The sequence below is a fragment of the Argiope bruennichi genome, chromosome 7 (assembly GCF_947563725.1).
Source record: "Argiope bruennichi chromosome 7, qqArgBrue1.1, whole genome shotgun sequence".
NCBI lineage: Eukaryota > Metazoa > Arthropoda > Arachnida > Araneae > Araneidae > Argiope > Argiope bruennichi.
In genome coordinates this window covers 27,316,446-27,338,870 of record NC_079157.1, presented here as the reverse complement: position 1 = coordinate 27,338,870, position 22,425 = coordinate 27,316,446, and the positions used below count along the sequence as shown (strand labels likewise).

Genomic DNA, 22,425 nt, shown 5'->3' with positions numbered 1-22,425 from the left:
TACATAACTTCATACAAAGAGTGATAAATTTGGTGGGAAGCATACTTCCCACGGCCCTAGAAAGGGTTAAAGATATAACGCATTTCCTTGTTGATTATAGACTTGATTTCTAAAAGCTGATATGACAGAAAGGTGTTTTAAAGAAGAATAAGAAAATTTTACGAATTTTTTAATGCATACACACAGAAATGTAACAAATAGTATAATTTATCGTTTGTATAAATATATTAATTTAGAATGTGTGTCCTGCCGTCAAGTTCGCATAATAAAACTGGAAGCATAAAGATGTAGACAGAAAATTAGAGAAATGCAAATCACAATGAACAGAACGGCGATAGAAATTAATGTAATTTATATGTCTATGAAAGTTTAATGTTTAAAAATATTTAGTTGAGAAAAGAACTGAAATTTTAAGTAACAATTAATCCCAGCGAACCAACTGGTCGCCAAAGGCAGCTACTATCTTCATAAATGGATGAAATAACATTGAATGTGCATTAACCTTCAGTAGTGCCGGTCGTGTGATCTGTTTTGGGACCTGTATTAGAGTTGACTATGCTGCCAGAATTTCGGAGCCATTGAAGTCCTGTGCTGTAGGGTTTGGGTAGGTTTCTCCATGTGCAAAAGTCTCTTTCGAAGTTGCAGCTACCGGCTGGAGCGCATGCGCCATCCTCTATTGCCACATCATCTACTGCTACCGCTGCGCTTAAATTACTCTTCTGTCCAAAGATCACGATCTAAATGAACAAATAAACATTTTAGTTAGTCTGTTTTATTAATCAGTTTAATGCGAGAATCTGAAAATTAAATCAAATTTAGATACCACAATTTTATTAAAAAGCGTTACTAATATATCGTAGAAATGACAGAGTTTCCAATAAAAAAGGGATAAAAACTTTACAAAATATATAAATATCTCTAATTTCGAATATGATTGGGTTTTGAAATAGATAGAATAAAAACACGTTAATATTTTAACCATTTGTGTTCATAAAGTATTGAAAAAACTACCAGTCACTTAGAGTAACTTAGTAAAGTGACAAAATAACAATAATAACTTAACAGTAATCACAAACTGATTACTCCAACCAGCCATGCAACACATGGATTAATCTAAATGACCGACAGCATTGGCGGGGACTCAGGTTAAGTCCTAAGAGCCATCACCGGCCACGATACAACCCTTCCAGTGGGAAACACGTCCCATCATCGGTATGAAGTAGCTGACCCCCAACAAGGTAGCGAGAACCAACAACCATGCGGGAAGCTTCCCATTATCATTTCTGAAGTGCCCCGGTAGGAAATAGAGTAAAGTGACAAAAAAGACGCTGATTTTAAAAATGCCAAACCCTGAATTGATTTTAATATGTAACGAAAACAATGATATTTAGACCAAATCAATGTAATTGATTATAAAACAAATAATGTTTACACTACCATGAATAAGAAAAAGCTCCTTATACATTAGTTTCAAATGGAATGAGTTATATAAGCTTTTCATGTTTTATTTATATTTCTTTATTAAAATTAAATTAATTCACGATTTTCTTCAGATTCTGAAACATGCAAGAAATATCAGACAGGTTTCGGCACTAAACAAATATTTTATTTGTTGTCTTGTGGTATTTAGATGTGATGTGAAATACATAAAGGAGGGAAGCTGTTACCAAAACATCACTTGAGTGGAAAATTTTAAGAGTAAAGTGACAAAAAAAGACACTGATATTAAAAACTCCAAATTCTAAATTGATTTTAATATGTAACGACAACTATTTTCATATGCTTTCCCCGTATATTTTAAAATTCGAAATTTAGATAAATCCCTATCATTCATTATCAGAAGGTGTTTTTTTTTTTTTATTATTGATTTTCCGTTATACAAAATTACAGATAATCTATATCTAATATTCATATGAAATAATAATTTTTGTAGTAATATGTAGCTAAAGTAAGTAAGGTAAGGCTATGTAATATGTTATTTCATACATTCATATGAAATAATGATTTTTCTACAAAGCTTATAGCCATTTCTATAAGCTTTTAAATATGAATATTCTTAGAATCCTTTGAATAAGAATACTCTTATTATCTTTAGAAAAGGGATATTTTTACGTAACCACTGAACAGGTTAGTTTTATAATAATCTGAAATAAGGATGCCTTTTTTAGTCCTTTGAATAGTAATATTTTTACTGCCTTCTGATTAGAATATTTTTAAAATCTTCTAAATGTAAATATTTTTAAAATCCTCCCAGTAGGAATATTTTTATAATTCTCTGAAACTGAATAATTTTTTAACTCATTGAGCAAAAGATTTTTTTTTCAATCATTTGAATAAGTGTAATTTTACAATCTTATAAAAAGAAATACTTTTACATTCCTTTAAACTAGAGAAATTTTTAAATCCTTTGAATGGAAATACTTTCACAGTTTTCTGAAAAGATTGATTTTATAAGTTTTGAAAATTACTTCTTGCTTAAATTAACATCAAATCTTTGAAAATGGCTGAGAACTGACCAAAGAGCAAATATTTTCAATAAATGGCAACTTACATTATAATCTCCAGAGGAGAGATCTTCCACGCTAGCTCTCGAATGGATCCATTGTCCTTTAATACGTGGATCTGCGTAATCTGCCCAGAGAACTGGTGCATTGGTCGGATTCGTTTGTTCCACTTTTTGCACTTTTAGTCCAGCAGTCCTGTCCCCTTCCAAGAAGTACCAGAAATTGAGACAGTAAGAATTTGACGTGTAGTTGTAATCTGGGCTTGTTAGTGTACCGGTTTCTTCTGTCAATGCCGCATAACGACCTATTTTTAAAGAAAAATAATTTTCCGAGGTCAGCATCACAAAAAATGTTCAAATTCAACTGCTTCTTCAAATTACTATTTAATCCATAAAAAAAATAAAATTAAAAAAAAAATGAAATCTGCTATAGCAAATTTCAAGTCATCATGTGAGAACATTATTTTTTTTTAAGTCAAGTGGTATCAATCCGATAGATAAACATCATATTTTCATATGGCTCATATTTCGCAATGACTAACGTTTAGAGAAAGGATGGTTTCTGACCATCTCAAAATCAATCGAGTTCTAAAATTAATTTTTCTCGTGGAAAACCAGTTTAAACCGGTTTCAAACAATCACGTGACTATCAGATTATGTATGCAATCGTAAACTTTTAGAAAAACGATGGTTTTTTTTTTTTTTTTTTTAAATGTCAAAATCGTTTACGATCTAAAATGCTTTTTTGCCAGCTAGAAAAATTGAAAATTAAAAAAAAAAAGATTATATATATATAACTTCTGATACTCCTCCTCATTCGCGCTCATTCCCATTTTCATCTCTGTGCGTCTTCGGGCCATAGCTTCTTACGACACTGCCATTTATTGTCCAGACAGGAGAATCGGGTGCACGCCAGACATTCGCGCTAAGTTGTAACTTTCTGTGGCAATAAATCGCTAAATGTGACAACCTTCTTTATCATTTTCTAATAACTCTAAAAGCGAAAAACTGATGCCTCAAAAGCGCTAAACCACCAATTTTTTGCCGGTGCATTTTGAGTCTTCAAAAACTCTAAACCAAAACAACATCATGTTCTCACATGATAATAAAAAATTTTAAATGAATTTTATTTGAAAATTAAATGTTTGGGTGCCGTTTTCTCTAAAAAGATCTTTAGAAGCGAACAAAAGCGTTGCCATTTATCACACAATAGCAAAAGAATTGTCTCAAAATCTGTTTATACCTGTTTCTGTATCTGTGGTGTGATCTTTCGATGGTATGTTAGACTTCCCCAATTGAAGAATAAATCCTTTGCTAGTCCATTCACAGAAATCTGCTTCGAAATCGCATGCAACTACAAATAAAACGAAATAAAAATTTTATATTCTTACAATGCAGAGATTTATAAATTATTGGCATATATATTAACTAATTTTCCAACGTTAAACTGGAACCCTTGATTATACAACACAGGGTGTTTTGAAATAATGTGAACCAAATGAAAATGCAAATCCGAAATACTTAAAGCAATAAAAATCACTTTCTGGAATATAGAATCAATAAGACATTCTGGAAACGTAACAAACTCTTATTTAATATATAGTGTAAGAAAGATAAACAACAATCGAATATTAATCTTATAAGATATTTTTACCATATTAATTATAATCTCAGACTGGATACTATCAACAAATGATGCGATATGCATTATATAAGAATCTTTTAAAAATGGTCTACTGTTTAGACCGTTAGACCCAGAATTAGCAAATCGGACACATCATTATTTCATCGGTGGTAGGTACTCATAAAAAAAGGATTTTCAAAATTTTATTTAAATTCTCAGTTTATTGAAAATTTAACACTTTTGCCTCTCTATAAATGTGGAGTCTAATGTTGTATATAAACCGCTTTTACACCACATTAAAATTAAAATTATTAACATTTTAATGATACCAGTTTCATTATCATATAGTTATTTTTCTTTAATTTTAGAACTTTTTAAAAATTAATTTTAAATACACTCAGCAACAATGCTTTTTTTTATTGTAATTTCAATCAAATCAATTTCAATGTTTCATCAAAGATTCCATTGCGCTCTTTTACTAGTGTTAACACTAAATAAAAATCTATACTTATAATAAAGCTCAATGTGTGTGTGTGTGTGTGTGTTGGCGCTATACAGGCCAGGTCATTTGACATACAGCTATCAAATTTGGTACATGTATACCTTAGAGGTCGGGAATGTGCACCTGGGGTCCCTTTTTTTGAAATTTTAATTAGAATTTTAATTATTAATTAAAAACTAACTTTCCCACCAAAAAATCTTCCATTTTCCCCACCACCAACTTTTCCGCCAAAAAAAATCTTCCATTTTCCCCACCGCCAAATGAGTAAGGCTTCAGTTTCTTTTTTCTTCCAACAGTAATGAGGCTAGGGTTAATATTTTTCGGCGGACTATTTTAAACGATTCTGTTTATTTTCTTAATGTTTTATGCATTTAAAATGAAACATTGTTAATTAATCCATGTTTCAGATTCATTCTGAAGTACTTTTGAATTAAAATAACACAGAATAAAGGAAATTAAAAATGTCTAATCTGCATAGCGTTACCCCAACTGGCGTAGAAAAATTCACACATTTGCGTTACCTAACTGGCGAAGAAAATTCACGCATGCGCATTGTTCTGATTGTTGTCATGACAACCACTTTCAACGGATGATTTCAATTATTTTTAGGTTAGTTGCATGTTTTTGTAAGTAAATTGTATTTATGTTAGTTATATATTTTTTGTATATGCTTATAGTTTTAAGTACATCGTTTTTTAAGTAGTTTTTTTTAACCTGTTTTCAATGATTTAAATTATTTTTAGGTTAGTTGCATGCTTTTGTAATTAAATTGTATTTATGTTAGTTATATATATTTTTTGTATATGCTTATCGTTTTAAGTACATCGTTTTTTAAGTAGTTTTTTAAAACCTGTTTTAGACCGATTATTTTAAACAATTCATTTTATTTTCTTAGTGTTTAATGCATTTAAAATGAAACATTGTTCATTAATCGATCTGTTCATGATGAATCTGAGAAAATTTTGTTGACAAATTCTTGAGATATTACATAAATTAAGAAAGATATTCTTTAGTTCCCATAAAGTTTAAACGCTCAGTGACTCTATTATCAGTAATCATAGTATTAAAAAAAAGCTTTGTTTCAGTAAAAAATATTATTATATTAATTGCAGATTAATCCTTTCCACTTTAATTTATAGTATAAATTCTACGGGAACTAACAGAAAATTAGAGAGATACATATTACGTTATGACTGAAGGCGTTTATAATATTATGAGAGAATTATATGACTTCCAAAATTTGAAGTTTTAAAATATTTTGATGAAGAAGCTATTAAAGTAGGAATTGCATAAAATATTTAATTATTAAAATTTTAACGAACATTAAGATTGGCGAACCGGCTGGTCGCCAAAGGCGGCTAGTAAATAATAAAAAAAAACCGTTTGATTTGAAAAACATTAATCCTACATCAGAATCGTTCACTTCCGTTCTTATTAACATAGTAATGCTTTTATTTATTTCTTCGAACTGCTTAATATCTCATGCTGGCAAACCACATGATTACAAGACACGCATCACACCAAAATTCTTTTCATGTTACGACGATTAAAAAGATTATAGTATCTTTTCTGATTAATTGAAAAGATGATTAATTCAAAATTTAATAGGATATTAAATAATTATCATGTTGCAATTTTTCATTGTTACTTTGCATTTGATTAATAATTGCAAAATCAAATCTACGCAGTTTTCAATTATCGAGTAAATGCACGATTGATATTAACTTGTTTCTCATGAAGAAATAATAATGCTATTTTCTTTCATTCTTATTACCTGGATGCGGACATTCATCTTCGTACACTTCAATGTCGTCTATGGCTATGACAGGTTTAGCATAACTTCCTACAACTCCTTCTATGACGATCTGAAAAATTGTCACACGGAAACAGTTAATAAAAGTGTTTCTGTTAAACTGTTATGTTTAACACAGAAACTGGACTAATCAAAGAAAGAAAAAGGAAAAGAATGAGTAAATTGATGAATATAGAATTTTGCGCAATGCTGCCATAAAAAATAATAAATTAAAAACATAATCATATTTTTAAAATAATATAGTGTAATACCGGGTTTACCGGTCAGTTATAAGACAGCCAATAGACAGCGCATGCGTAGAAAGGTTGAAAAATGCTGTTAAATCGATCACAAGTAAGTATACTGACAGGGTAACAACATGCCGTTGCATTGTATTCGTTTTTCTTACTGCGCATGCGTTTGCAAAATTTGGTGGGTTTTTTTTTCTTTTTTCTTTTTTTTTTTCTTTGGCGTGAAAAAATTGATCACTTATCATAGATTAATTCCGACATTTTTTGCTCTTTGTTCTTTCTGATGCAAGATTGTATTTTTTTTTCAATTTATTTGCCATTTTTTTTTATAGTTTTCCAAATTGTTAACCTTTTTATTTTTTATTTTATCATGTTTCTTTGTGTAAATATCCATCGTTTTAATACGATACGTAGTGAAAAAGAAAATTTCAGGAACGGCTGCTTATAGCCAAGCATAGAATGTCTGAATCTATCTTATGAAATTGTGGCAAACATAAATCAATCCCTTTCTGCGCATGTGCCGTCTACTGGCCATCTTATAATTGGCCGAGTGTAAACCCGGCTTAAGGCAAAATATAATTAACTGTTAAATGACATCAAACAATTCTTTTACCATGAGACTATATGGTAAGAATGGAATGTGGTGAGGGGGAAAAAAATAAACTCTACTATGATAACTTTAGTGGGAGGTAATAAACATTTTGGTGCTTATTTTTAGAATTCTAATCACACTTTTAATTTTAAAAGTAAGCACAAATTTTTCGTTTTCCGGCGACGACTTCTAGAAATAGAATTACACAAAATTGATTTGGCATCATCTTAAAATTAAAAAAAAAATTTATCTTCTGAATAATTCTAATTAAATTATTATCCACTTTTACCTGAGTTTTTAATAATTATCAAAAATATTTTTATACCTAAATTAATTCCCGGTTTTTAATAAATTTTCAAAACTATTTTTATTTCTAAATTAAAATATCATTGCTGCAACGAAATTCAGTCGTATTCATTGTTTTCATTGAGTGTTTCTCTTTTATACTTGAGAGCTAAGATTATATCTTAATGCAATTTATTTTTTTTATGTTTCATTAATTTTTTATGTGAAATTTTAAACAAATTATTTTGCAATAATAAGTGCATTTGGAAATATATCCAATATTTTCAAAGATTATGCTTGCTACAACGTACAATTTTAAGAGTCATTTCAACATTTTTCCATTTCTATAAAGGGCATTAATGTGGTCAATGAATGGGCCACTGAATAATAGAAAAATTTGAGTTTAATTGATTCCCACAGTTTGAAATTTAATATATACTTGTTATGGTAAATATAAATATTAAATTATGCATGTTTGAATGTAATTGAAATTAAACAAAAATCATTTCAGTAATTTCTAGAACTGTTTCCCTGCACAATAAATCTGCTAGAAAAGAAAATATTTTACAGATATAATAATGACTCTTGAATTGATGCCGAGTTTCTGTCCCAAATTTGGCGATAAATTTGACTTACCATTCAGTTACAAAAATAAAAGATCCCGAATAATAGAGAATCTTGATGTCAGCTCCATTAAGATTAGAATTCCGAAATTTGTTCTAGAACATTCGATATCCTTTCACGAAAACTATAAAAGCCCTTGGGGTGAAATCAACAAATAGTGGTCAATTGAGTTGAGTTCAATCAAGTAGTAAGCGAAATCTCTCTTTAGAGTATTTATCTCTAGTGAGTTCTTTTAGCGCTTCGTGTTTTCATTGCTATTTACTACTAATTTACTGCTTATGTGCGGCTATTTATTGCAGAAGCTGACGTTTTGTATGCACTAGTTAGTATTTGTTGTTGTTGCTATGGTGCATTCGTGTTTTCTTGTAGGATAAAACGCTTTTATCCGCTTGTTAATCTTTTAAACTTTTCATCATACACCCACCGATTTAGATTTTTCCATAACAATAAGTATTCCTAATGAACAAGCTAGTCGCAGAAGTTGAAAAATATTTTTAAACGATGCATAAACAAAGTCTTATTAAGAATCGTTCCTAGTGGATTGGATATAATTGGATAAATAAAAAAATGAGTGCGATAAATTATTGATATTCCTAGAACTTTTAAGAGCTATACATAAAACTGTCAAAACACTTGAACTGGTATCAATATTTTAATTAACTAATGCAAAAAAATGTCTGTACTTACTTGATATGGCTCATTGCTTCTAATAGTTCTGGAGCCCTGTTTCCATGCGTTTCCTTGAGAACTAGTCTTACTCCAAATGGTTGTGTTTCCAGTGTCTGTTCTGATGATTAAATTCAAAGTCCCCACATCTTCTCCGTACATGTGGTACCAAAAATTGAAGCATCTCTTCTCGGTAGCGTTTTGTTTCATACTTACTAAGTGAGCTTTTTGACCTTTCCTATACTGATATGAAGCACTGATGTACATGAAGTAGCCTGAAAGGAACGGATAGTTGTGGGTTGTAACAATCGAATTTATCTAAGATGCTGAACGATTTTAAAGTATTTGATATGCTGGAAAGTTGATATTAGGCAAAATATCGAATAATTTTTATTCAGTATTTTTAGTTTTTGAATATTTTTCTTTGGACCGTTTGAATTTTGTCCCTACATTTATTCTTTGGGGAATTACATTGTTTTTTTTATATTTTCCATACTGTATGTTTCAATGCTTCTTTATTTCTATAAAATCTATTTTTCCAAATTTTAAATTTTGGCTGAAATTTTCTTAAGAAAAACGCCATAAATTAAAATCTAATGCATATATTTTTTCAAATTTAATATAATAATTCTTCAGTACGTTATGCAGTTCCTTAACTAAAGAATAAGAAATCATCTCTTAAAAAAAAAACATTATTTTTTATTGTTTTAATATTTTACTACAGGAAAACAATCGAAAATTTCATGTTATTTATTAGTTGAACTAAAGTATTTAATGACTCACTAAAAATACAACTTATTAAAGTTCTGAACTGAAATGTTCAGAGACTTTTCTAGAAAAGCAACAGTTTTCACTTCATTTATCCTTATATGTGCTACAAGTAATGTGATTAATTAGTATTAATTATAATTGATTAATTACCTTGACCGTAACATGCGCTTTCATAAAAAAATATAGAAAACCATTTTTTTAAAGATTTAAAAATTAATATGGTGTATTCTTTTTTCATTTTGTTGTTTAAAAAATTTACTTTAGAATCGTTAAAAAAAATTTTTTTTAAAGAAAAAGAAAAAAAATGTTGTATACGATGCCGTGCTGTCAAAATAACATTTTACTAGTGAGTAACTATTTAAATTAAAAAAATTATATATCTCGGGTTTAATATTCTCTAAAAAGTATAAAATAATTTCTTCTAGTCCCCTATAGATTGTTCTGAAAATTTGCGATTGTAAATCTATATAGGGTTAGGAATCTGTACGGAATTAAGAGAAATTTTCTATACTTTTTACTCCGTTTTAAAAACATAGTATATTAAAGTTTTCTTTATTTAAATAATTATTTTCTGCTTTTCAGTCTTGTGTATGTGAAATTACAATCGATTTTAAACTAACTTCCTGATGAGCTAATGATGTGGTATGGCGCCATCTGTCGGTAATAAAAGTTTTTAATAGATTACAAAATTTAAATCTAATAAACAGACAAACAAAATTACCATCTATTTCCTGATTATGTTTCAAGTTTTACGTCTTTAGCTTATTGGGAATTCAATTTAAAATCGATTCCAAAATATGCGTCGAAAGACAAACAGACGAAGCGGAAAGCGAAATTAATAAAAATATGTTTATTTAAAAAACTAACCTTTTCTTCCAGTGTGATCTGATTGAGGTCCATAGTTCTGTGGAGATTTTTTTGCTCTAGTCCAACTAACAGCTGTTATGTCATTATCGGGATGCCATCCGCACTCATTGTAATCAAAAGTGCAGTTCAAAGCTAGAAATAACGATCAAGCATAAAATTATTGTTAAATATTCGTTACAGCACAATATTTGGTACTTATTAACGCAACCAGGCCAAAATTCGCATAAATCGCCAAATTTGGCGACCCTACTTACGGCAACCCTACGTGTTAAAAGACAGAGAGATACAATAGAGATTAACAAATCGCGCCAACCTGGTTGCGATAATACGTAAGTACCCAATATTTATCTGTTTAAATGGAATTATACATGTAGATGTATTTGTAAAATGGAATATAAATATTTTTATGTGTTCTTATTAAAATGTCTATTTGAGACTTTTTTTTATTTATTTAAATGCTTAAAATAAATTAAATATTATAAGAATCTTGTGCTTTCGATGACCGTAAACATTCTTAAATTGTTGGATGTAAATTTTCCAATTTATTTATTCTTTTATCAGAGATCTTGGATTAACGAACAAATTCGTGGATATTGTAAAATGCACTTAGTTTCAATTTTCATCAATAAATTATTTTCATCCATCAAATTGTGTTAGGCAATAAACAACCTTACACCTGTTCTGTTTATTATGTATATGAACCATCCCAAAGGTGTCAAGTTCCCCGCCATCATAACTTAACTGTACGGTAAACCTGTCTTTTAAATGTATCCTGTTTTTCATGGTAATGCAATTCCGTGTTCTGGATACTAATATTAACTGTGCAGATAATAAACAGATTCTCTTTGTTTAGCCTTCAACAATGGAAGTACATGACGCGATTAAATGCTTGCTGAAATTAAACTTGCTTGATTAAACTAAAGATTTAAATTTCATTGCGTCAATGAAAAGTATTGCTGCAAATATTGCTAAAAATGTTTGAGTTGTTAAAATTTAGAAACAAATTACATTGCGATTCAATTAATATCACGAGAAGGACAATATCTTGAATTCGCAATGAAATAATTAAATAGTCAGCGGTTTTACAAGCTTATATAAACGAACATTTTATGCATTTCGTTTTATTATCTACTAAACTGCCAGCAGTTTAAATAAGTATCATATTAGTTGATACTTTCCTACTTTTGAAAAATACTAGGTCATCTTTCTTACTTCTGAAAGGTATTAGTTGATACTTTCCTACCTTTGAAAAATATTAAATACCAGTATACAAAAATAGGAAAATTCAAGTTGATATTTTCCTATTTTTGAAAAATATTACTTGATTTTTCCTACTTTTGAAAAATATTACTTGATTTTTCCTACTTTTGAAAGATATTACTTGATTTTTCCTACTTTTGAAAAATATTACCTGATTTTTCCTACTTTTGAAAAATATGACTTGATTTTTCCTACTTTTGAAAAATATTACTTGATTTTTCCTACTTTTGAAAAATAGTAGTTGATACTTTTCAATTTTTGAAAAATAACTTAATGATGCATATTACGGAAAAATTTGTCTAAATTTTCAGATATTTTTGGTAAATAGAATCAACAAGTTAAGAATAATCGGTTAAAAATCTTTTCTATTATTTATCAGGTAAAGGTATTTTTAATCCAAGTTAGATACAGCATTTAAAAATTAAATATAATAAATCTTTTCATATTTCAAATTGAGAGATATAGTCAATATTGTTTTTACAAATATGATAAAATAATTAATTCAACTAGCGGATAAAAAGCCATCAGTAGAGAAAGAAATCAATGCAAATAGAGAAAGTGCCTTAATCAAAAGTATTTCTTTGCTTGTAATATAAGAAAATTAATACTTTTCCATTAATAAATTGCCGTACAATCAGCAAGCATACTTACAATCAGAGTAGACTTGATTTGGATCACAGTTTACGTAGTTGATGTTGTCAATGGCTACGTCCTGAACTTGATTGGAAACTTTTGGGTAGATTGCGTTTCCATGGAATTCAATCTATAAAGTGCAAAGACAAAAATTATAAAAATGTTTAGCATGATATAAAAATAAATATTGATTTAAAAACAAATAAATAATACTCTAAACTTCCAAATATGGGGACCAAAACCTAACGGCTAATCATTGATTCATTCGCTAGCCTTGTGACGCACCCCGACAGCAGTTGATCCACCCCCTATACCCCACCCAAAGTATACACATAGACATTTGCTGTTTGGTGAATGGGCCCCTCATTGTAGGAACTGTAATGTGGTCAATTCTATTGCCCATATTCTTACTCAATGTTCCAATTTTACTTCTGATCGTTTCATTCGCCTATTTTAAATCTGCAGGGCCTGATTTGAGTGGGTGAGAAACCTCACTCAAAATATTTTGACTTTTTAAACGGAATTGGTTTTCTTCATAGCATTTAGAATTTGAGTCTTTTTTTTAACCTTCTGCCAAATTGTGATAAATCGTTGATCTTCTCAACTTTTGGCGTTTTACAATATATCCTTGTTTTATTTACAATTTTTATACTGTAACTGTTTTAAAATCCCTCTGAATGGCGCAGCTTGTCCTAAATTGGACCTTGTACCAAAAGACCCCACTATGCCATATCGTACGCACCTCCAATGTAAGACTATTTAGTGAAGAACAAAGGGTGGTGGAAAGAGGGAGTAGACGAAAGGAAACGGGGTGAAGTAGAACGGGAGACCCCTGGACGCTACCGAGGAAGAAGAACGTCGAGAACTATGGTGATAATTTATTTAATATCTTTGCTGTATATAAAACTAAGTGCATATCGAGAATACTTTTTTAATCCCGATATTACAAATAAAAGATATACATAAATCATCTTTAGTCATTGACTGGGGTAGCTTTAAGCCTCTATATCTCCAATATTGGACTCGCATCCCTTGTGTAGAAAGTTCGAACCCCGCCGAAGACTCTCCGTGTATAAGGTGGCTTGTGCACGTATAAATATATGGTGGTCCTCCAAGTCGAGATAATACTACTGGGGGTACTGGTTCAGAGGTGATCGCTCTCTGATTCAGGTCTAAATTACGATCTGTGAATGAAAATGTATGAATGAAGTCTGCCCCGTGAAATGGGTTGCGACGCATGAGTAGCTAAGTCATGCTCTTGATCCTAGATGGCGCTACTCAAACAAGAGAGACTGAAAATCTGGGCTGAAAATCGCTGCCACTGTCAGCTGGTTTGTCTGTGACAAGTGCCATAAGAAACAACAACATATCACCAAGATGTTACAGCCTCAGTTGTTTAAGAACTACAACAATTTAACAGTCGTATGCAAAGTACCATTACATATTGCCACCGGCATAAAACATTCGACCGAAGAAAATCCAAGCTTTGACAGTCTCTTTTATTTCTCATACATGATTTATATAAAGGGAAAGTACTGCAATCATCAAAACATTCGACTTCGAGATTTTGATAAAACTCATCGTTTCAAACCTCAATGAATATACAACAAACATTTCTGAAATGATGACTGTCTGTCTGTAAGCACAATAATTCTAAACTCCATTGAGTTAGAATGATATAATTTGGTGTGCAATCTTAGCTAAGTTTATAGATTTCCCTCAAAATATAGATTCTGGTATGCACGTGAATAAGATAACTCATAAGCACAAGGAGCATTATGGATGAACTTTGGTGCACAAATTTACAATCAGAATTCATTATTTTGTTTGAAGCAGAAGGCAGGTTTGAAGACATAGACGAGACGTTGTATTTTTAATTCTCTTTAACATCCATCTCGGGAAAGCAATTTATTTACAAGCAGACGCAGTGCGGCACAAAGTCAGAAAAAAGAAAGAAGCGCGAAACAAATGATCACTAGTCTTAAAATAACATAGGATTTCCGGCCACGCGCCAATTGAATACACGTGGTGACTTTTGACACCTTTTCAAGGGCACCGAAGGGATCACTTTCATTTGAGACGTAGTACTGATGGCGCATTAGTTTTACAGAGGAATTAATTAAACCGAAAGTGGAATTGGATCACGAAATGAGAGAATATTTTAGGATGAAGTTACTATGGGCTAAATTAAGATAAAATCTTGGAAATTAATTTGGATTAAATTATGAGTTTAAAATATCATTACATATATATATATATATATTAAATGCTTCAAAACACAACAATTTAGATAAATAAAATTCGATATGTGGTGTTGTGGCCAAATTTATAGATCTGTGTTAGGATTTGGATTCAATTGTTTGAAAAGAAGACATCCAAAATACATAGCTTTCTTCATTATATTACGAAGCACAAAACGCACCATACTGCGTCACTTTTACGCAGACTTCAGGAAGTGAGGGATGGCACTCCTGCTTATAAGCTGCCATGACCTTCGAGGGGTTGCTTGCCTTCCTCTCTATATTAACCCACCATCGACACACATTCAGGGGTTGACGAGGAGGATAGAAAGACAATAACCTCTAGGAAGTTGTTGAAAAGGAGGTTTTGTTGGTAAGTATACAAGACAATCCGGGAAAGGATGGTACTCCCAATGGTTTCTTTGTGTAACAATAGATGAACTCAAAGTAAAATCTATTTTACATTAAAATTTCTTCTTCTGGATTGCCTTTTGTTTTTTCCTGGTCCAAATTCTTTCTTATTCTTAGGTCATCTCTATCTGGATCTTTCAAATAATTGAGTCTCTTGTGGTCATTTTTTTATTATGCATTTCGGTGGATTAAATTAAGAAAATCCGATGTACCATTACGGTCAGTTAAAAGAGACATTATAAAAAACAATGTTAAAGAAGAGATTATAAATTATTTTTATATCTAGCCTCAATTTGCGTTATATTTCTTCGGTATGTTGGAAGGTATTTAAAAAGTCGAATTCTAAAATTAAATTTTAAAAAAGAAGAAGAAGAACTGTAATCAATTGTTCTTATGCTATTAAATTTAATGCTATAACAAATTTTAGCATTAAAAATGTCAAGCTAAAATATGTCAAATATTTACCATTCTTCCAGCAGCGTAGTTGCCAATGTATACTGATTCGAACTGCCATTCTTTTCCTGTGGCGTCTGTTCCTTTTCGTTCAAATCGTAAAGTTGAAGCAATATAACCCGGATGTTTTATGTACACTCGTAAATGACCTAATTAATCATATTAAATCCAATTAAAATGTATCCAAATCTTTTAAAAAAAAACAATTATGTAGAATTTTAATATTTTTAAAATTGTTTATAATTCATCATGATGAGAAATTAGAAAATTACATTGGACATTGCTTGTTCATTTCCTAAATTTATTTGTATATTTAAATACTGTAATTCTGAGAAGTTATAAAGTTTATTTTTATCTTAAAACCGGAGAATAATTTACATTCATGTGAATTTTTACGGTTCATATGGAACCAAATAAACTTCTTGCGGTTTCACACTGAACAAAACTAAAACTGCCATTGCTTTTAAATAGCTATTATAATTAATCCGAAATAAATTAAATTAGGATGTTTTACTAACACGTAAAAAGATATACTTGCAAAATCTTCGAATGCAAATGCCGGAACACAAGTCCTTATAGATTCTCAAATATTATGGGTCCTTTATTTTTGTCGCCAGAGTCCCCAGATTCATCGCCAAGTTTTCCACTAAGGCCGAAAATCATTAGCTTGGCATCCATTCATCACCCATTAGAGTTATATTTAAAACTATTTTCCTTATCAGGATACTAATTTCGAAGGGAAGAATATTATAAATTCTAATTATATATAATTCTTTAGTCATTTGAATTATATTTTTCAATTGAAACTATATTTCTAATGGCATAGAAATTAGCTATTGGTATCACAATCAAAATGGACACCTCATATAATCTAGGCGAAAACAAACTGTAATATATTTATTCAATTCTTTAAAAAACGCAAACTGCTTTAAACACGTTAATCTATACTGAAATAAAAATTCACTTTTAAGAAATTTCTAAATTGGTGTAAAAAAATATGATATTTTCAATTTCAAAAAACTCCCTTTATATAATTAGTTAATTTCAAATATGAAATTAGGGATGCATAATCCACGATTTTTTGAATAACAAATAATATTGCTATTGTTATATTTAAATATGCGTTCCAAATATCTGTTATTTCAATCATATTATTAATTAAAAATTATTACTTAATATTAAATATAAAATTTATTCATTGTAATTAATACTTAATTTACTAATTTAAGTAACGTGTGATTGAATTAATTTATCTGTTTCAGCTTACTTCTTAAATTTTATTTTTTTTTCTCAAAACTATTTATTTAATTTATTTATTAGAGTGAACCATTTTCTGGAAAAGGTGAGTTAAAAATATATGTCATTTCATTAAAATGTTTACTTTAGTCCTATATTCTACCAATAGATGGCGCCAGCAGTAAACAGAATGCATGTAATCAAAGTCAATCATGTCACGAGCAATTAAAAATGATGTGTATGGAATAGTGCATCATCAAATACGAATATCGGTCACTCCCGTAAAGTGGAGCGGTGACTTCGCACTTTCCGGTGAAATCACCACTCCGATAAATTTCAGGTATATGCAATTCAATGATACGATACGAAAATTCCAATAACCGGTCCGTTCACTTTTCAATCCAATCACAGATTTCTTTCGAGAGCTTCCATTGGACAGATCGTATCGATTGTTACTTTCCAGTGAAGTCACCGCTCCGGGAAATTTCAATGATATCGTATCGATTGTTACTTTCTATCGTGATCCAAAACCTGTAATCGAAATATCATCAGTAAGATCGTATCAAGGATTTTTATCACACCCCTCTTTGAAAAGTATTGATCACTTGTATTTGTGACTTTTTGATATTGGTTACATAATAACCGCTCGTAAAATATTCGTCATCCCTATATGAAATACACTATATCAGGAAATATTTTTTACCTCCTCCTTGGATGTTGTAATGGTAATAAAATTCAAGTCTGCATGAGTGAGAAGTGGCGCCAAGTGCTGGTGTTCGCATCACTGCGTTAGCATAATATTGATCTGAAATTAAAAATAATATATTTTATTGTCTTAAGATAATTATATTAATACGGCATGGCCCTATTAACACTCCATACTGTTACGATATCTTCACTTTATTATTTCATATTCTGCATATTGTACAATATGGTGAAAATATTGTTGGGCATTTTGTGCTAATAGGGGTGTTTATTTGGCGATTTTCAGATTACGCCAAGATTGCCAAGCTTCAATATGCATAAGATACCAAGACTTTGACAAGATGTTTGCAATCCTGTTTAACTTGGTGATTTTCAGATTACGAAAAGATTGCCAAGCTTGAATATGCATAAGATGCCAAGACTTTGACAAGATGTTTGCAATCCTGTTTAACTTGGTGATTTTCAGATTACGCCAAGATTGCCAAGCTTCAATATGCATAAGATGCCAAGACTTTGACAAGATGTTTGCAATCCTGTTTAACTTGGTGATTTTCAGATTACGCCAGGATCGCTGAGTTGAAAAAAAAACCAATTTGGCGGCATTTTGTCTTTTTTGGAGATTTTCAGGGCTTTGTAAAAATAAACAACCATCATATAAAATTTAATTTAAGCGATTCAAGCTATGTTTTTGCTCGAAATGTGGAATAATGATTCGTAGAAAAATATATAAATCGTTATTTTATTGTTTATATTGCTGATATGTGAATTTAGATTTTGTGCTCATACTGAGTGTTTATTTGGCAGTTTTAAGATTATGCCAAAATTGCCAAGCGTCAATATACATAAGATACCAAGATTTCGCCAAGATGGTTGCATTCCGATTTTACTTGGTGATTTTTCAGATTACGCCAGGATCGTTAACACTGAATTGAAAAATCCCAATTTGTCTTTTTTGGCGATTTCCAGGGCTCTGTAAAAATAAACAACTACCATATAAATTTTAATTTAAGCGATTCAAACTATGTTTTTGCTCGAAATGTGGAATAATGATTCGTAGAAAAATATATAAATCGTTATTTTATTGTTTATATTGTTGATATGTGAATTTAGATTTTGTGCTCATACTGAGTGTTTATTTGGCGATTTTAAGATTATGCCAAAATTGCTAAGCGTCAATATATATAAGATACCAAGATTTCGCCAAGATGGTTGCATTCCGGTTTTACTTGGTGATTTTTCAGATTACCAAGATTGAATTGAAAAATCCGAATTTGTCTTTTTTGGCGATTTCCAGGGCTTTGTAAAAATTGTTTATTTGTTTATTGTTTTGTTTTTATTGTTTATATTATTGATATGTGTTTGATATGTTTATATATTGATATTTAGAAAATTTTGTTAAATATTTGAAGTAGAAAAGATTTGTTTTATTTTAATATATCTTTCTGTCCGAAGGTATTTCAAGATATACTTATTCATTATGAAAGATATCCAACAAAGTTATACAGATATAAAATTATATTAATGATAATGTTGACAGAACCACAAATAATTAATTAGGTATTTCATAAGTATTAAAAGGTTTAAAGATTTCCAAGACTCCTTTGTCCACTAATGAAATCTCAAATTTAATATATATAAATTCTTTTGCAGAAATCGACATGGTAATCAACATCTTGTCTAGTATTCTGCTGAATGTGTTGTATTATTAAACCTGCTATAGAAATTCTCACTATCTCAAGTACGAACTTTTTATTAACTCATGTTCATTTTAAAGAAGCAATATGAATCCTGAAACCTAGAAATCCAACCAGAGGCTTTTGTATGCATACTAGCAGCTGTGATTGTTGCCAAAAGAAGCTGCAGGAAATCTCACGTGACCTCAGAAGTAGATCAAATTCAGTACAGTTTTTAATGAGTCAGTACCTTTTCAGCTTTATCCTATTTATTTTATCATGAATTTCTTATTAAATATTCTTTTTTATCTTGCATTTTATTCATCATCGTTATATAGGGGTGTGCTCCTCTTTAAGGTGCTTATGAATACCAAACGAGAGTTAACAGATTTTAAAAATAATAATCGAAAATTGAAGATAAAATATAATATGAAATGTAGAACACCCATTCACAATATTGTTACAAACCTGTAGTTTTGCTATCCGGCACGAATAGAGCCATAGTAAGAAAGACCGTTGTACGATCTGTCCTGTACGTGCTGAGATCAATGAACTCAGAGCTTGGCGATAGACTTGGAGAGCATTTGGTGGCTTGGCGATAATTTTGGCGAGTTTGGCGACTAAATGGATCATACTGGAAAGTTCGAGAAGTTTCACGATCCATGCAGTGGGAACCAAGATACACTCTGATACGCCCTGATTGGTCTGAAGATTCTAGCCCTGCCTCCCGGAACTATAAAAGACGGGCACTCTGAAGTCGTGTGTAAAAAGTTGTGTGTGTGAGAGTGGTCGAAGTCGCCGACGAGTAAAAAGACTAGAGGATTAGACAGCAAGCAAGCTGCTGAACTATAGCAATTAAATGCGCTGAGTTATTGCGATTGATTAACGGTATTTGTAGAAGAAAAATTTTGTAACAATATTGAACATTTCCCCCATTCAATTAATCCTTATACTTTAGACTTGAAAAGTAAATTTGTATGGAAGCAAAATTCGCAAAAAAGCACATCATGTATATTCAACGAATTCAGAAATTCCTGGCTTCTAAGACACTGGTTAGTCCTAACCTTTACACAATAACCTTTATTAATATATCAAACTAGAGTATTGAACATTTTCCCATTCAATTAATCCTTAAGACTTGAAAGGTAAATTTGTATAGAAGCAAAACTCGTAAAAAAGCACGTCATGTATATTTTATGAATTCAGAAATTCCTGGCTTCTAAGACACTGGCTAGTCCAGCCATAACCAGTCCACAATCATATTTATTACGTATCAAACTAGAACCAAATCATCAGCAAGTTGTAAAACTTTGAATTATTGAAATAAATGCAAATTTTCTTTTTTACTTACAAAATTGTTTGCCGGTGAGAACTGCAAAATAGCCTTGCTTGTTTCCTGTGCTATCGCTGTCTGGTGCAGTTGAATTGTTTGAAATCGAGAACACTTCTGCGTTGACGCGTTTCCACTGGTACACACTCCAAGACGCCGTGTTGACTAAACCACACATGTCCTCGTGGAAATCGCACTTTCCTGATAAAAAATAAAATGAATATAAGTGAGTTTAAATCTGCTTTTGATATAACTTGCAAGATGGCTGATACAGAATCCTTAGAATAGAAACCAGAATTTGTTATTACCGCAATGGGTTTCATCTGAACCATCGGTGCAGTCGTCTTTGAAATCACACTTCTGTTCTTTTGGAATGCATTGACTTTTACTTGCGCATGGGAACTCATTTGAAGAACAGATTTTTGCAGGTGAAATAGTTGTAATTTCAGGTGGAACAGTTGGAAGAGGAGCTGTGGATAAGAAGACCAGTTAGGTACCATACTTCAATAAATTATTTACATAAGTAAACGAATGAAGAAAATAATCAACAAGTTGGATTTTTAAAACTTTTTGTTAGTCAAATACTTTGGGAAAATCTTATCATTGTCATTAATTAAAGTATTTGAAGTATCAGAGGCTAATGAAAGAATTGTGCTTTTTTTTTCAAGGAAGAGGAACTTAATAGCCAGTGGCAGATTTGGATATTTTGCGATCCTAGACAATGAACGCTGTGTTCAAATGTGAGTTTTTGTTACTTAAAGACTTTGGGAAAGTATTTTCATTGTTATTGTTTAAAGTATTTGAAATATCATAGGCAATGAAAGAATTATGCTTTTTTTTCAGGAAAAGGACCTTAATAGCTTGAGGCAGATTTGGACATTTTTTTTAGTTCTAGGCAATGCACGCAGTGTGCAAATGTGAATTTTTGTTACTCAAAGACTTTGGGAAAATATTTTCATTGTTATTATTTAAAGTATTTGAAATATCATAGGCAATGAAAGAATTATGCTTTTTTTTTCAGGAAAAGGACCTTAATAGCCTGAGGCAGATTTGGACATTTTTTTTTTAGTTCTAGGCAATGCACGCAGTGTGCAAATGTGAATTTTTGTTACTCAAAGACTTTGGGAAAGTATTTTCATTGTTATTATTTAAAGTATTTGAAATATCACAGGCAATGAAAGAATTATGCTTTTTTTTTCAGGAAAAGGACCTTAATAGCCTGAGGCAGATTTAGACATTTTTTTTTAGTTCTAGGCAATGCACGCTGCGTTCAAATGTGAGTTTTTGTTACTTAAAGACTTTGGGAAAGTATTTTCATTGTTATTGTTTAAAGTATTTCAAATATCATAGGCAATGAAAGAATTATGCTTTTTTTTTCAGGAAAAGAACCTTAATAGCCTGAGGTAGATTTGAACATTTTTTTTTTGTCCTAGACAATGGACGCTGTTTGAGATTGTGAGTTGTTGTTAGTCAAAGACTTTGGGAAAATATTATCATTGTTATTATTTGAAGTATTCGAAATATAATAGACAATAAAAGAAGTATGAAGTTTTCTTTCAGGAAAAGCACCTTAATAGCCAATGGCATATTTGGATATTCTGCGGTCCTACACAATGCACGCTGTGAAATCTTTTAATAAACTAGTCAAATAAATCACATATTTCAACACATTATTAACATCATTTTAATGATTTGTTCTATGCATTTTTTTTTTTTTCAATTTTGCGAATTTTGTGAAAATCTATGTTTTTTGCTTATGGCTTATGATTGTGCAGCATTTTTGCTTGCACACATTACTATTTCAATAGACGCTCAATGTTAATAATTACTTTGATACAACACATTATTAACATCATTTTAATGGTTTGTTCTATGCAGTTTTTCAATTTTGCTAATTTTGTGAAAATGTATGTTTTTTTTTCTTATGGCTTATGATTGAGAAGCATTTTTGCTTGCACACATTACTATTTCAATAGGCGCTCAATGTTAATAATTACTTTGATACAA

General features: G+C 30.6%; 1 protein-coding gene across 2 annotated transcripts in view; it reads right to left on the bottom strand.

Annotated features, from left to right (window-relative positions):
* The window catches only part of LOC129975025 (MAM and LDL-receptor class A domain-containing protein 1-like), a 170,514-nt gene that overhangs the window by 68,818 nt on the left and 79,271 nt on the right, over positions 1-22,425 (bottom strand). For both annotated transcript variants that reach the window (XM_056087888.1, XM_056087889.1), the window contains exons 42-52: positions 20,727-20,888; positions 20,440-20,619; positions 17,414-17,515; positions 15,487-15,623; positions 12,389-12,500; positions 10,478-10,609; positions 8,861-9,114; positions 6,404-6,494; positions 3,747-3,857; positions 2,552-2,808; positions 503-737 (exon numbers count right to left, since the gene is read on the bottom strand). In XM_056087888.1, coding sequence (XP_055943863.1) covers positions 503-737; positions 2,552-2,808; positions 3,747-3,857; positions 6,404-6,494; positions 8,861-9,114; positions 10,478-10,609; positions 12,389-12,500; positions 15,487-15,623; positions 17,414-17,515; positions 20,440-20,619; positions 20,727-20,888 — 1,773 coding nt within the window. The remainder of the gene's footprint in view (positions 1-502; positions 738-2,551; positions 2,809-3,746; positions 3,858-6,403; positions 6,495-8,860; positions 9,115-10,477; positions 10,610-12,388; positions 12,501-15,486; positions 15,624-17,413; positions 17,516-20,439; positions 20,620-20,726; positions 20,889-22,425) is intronic.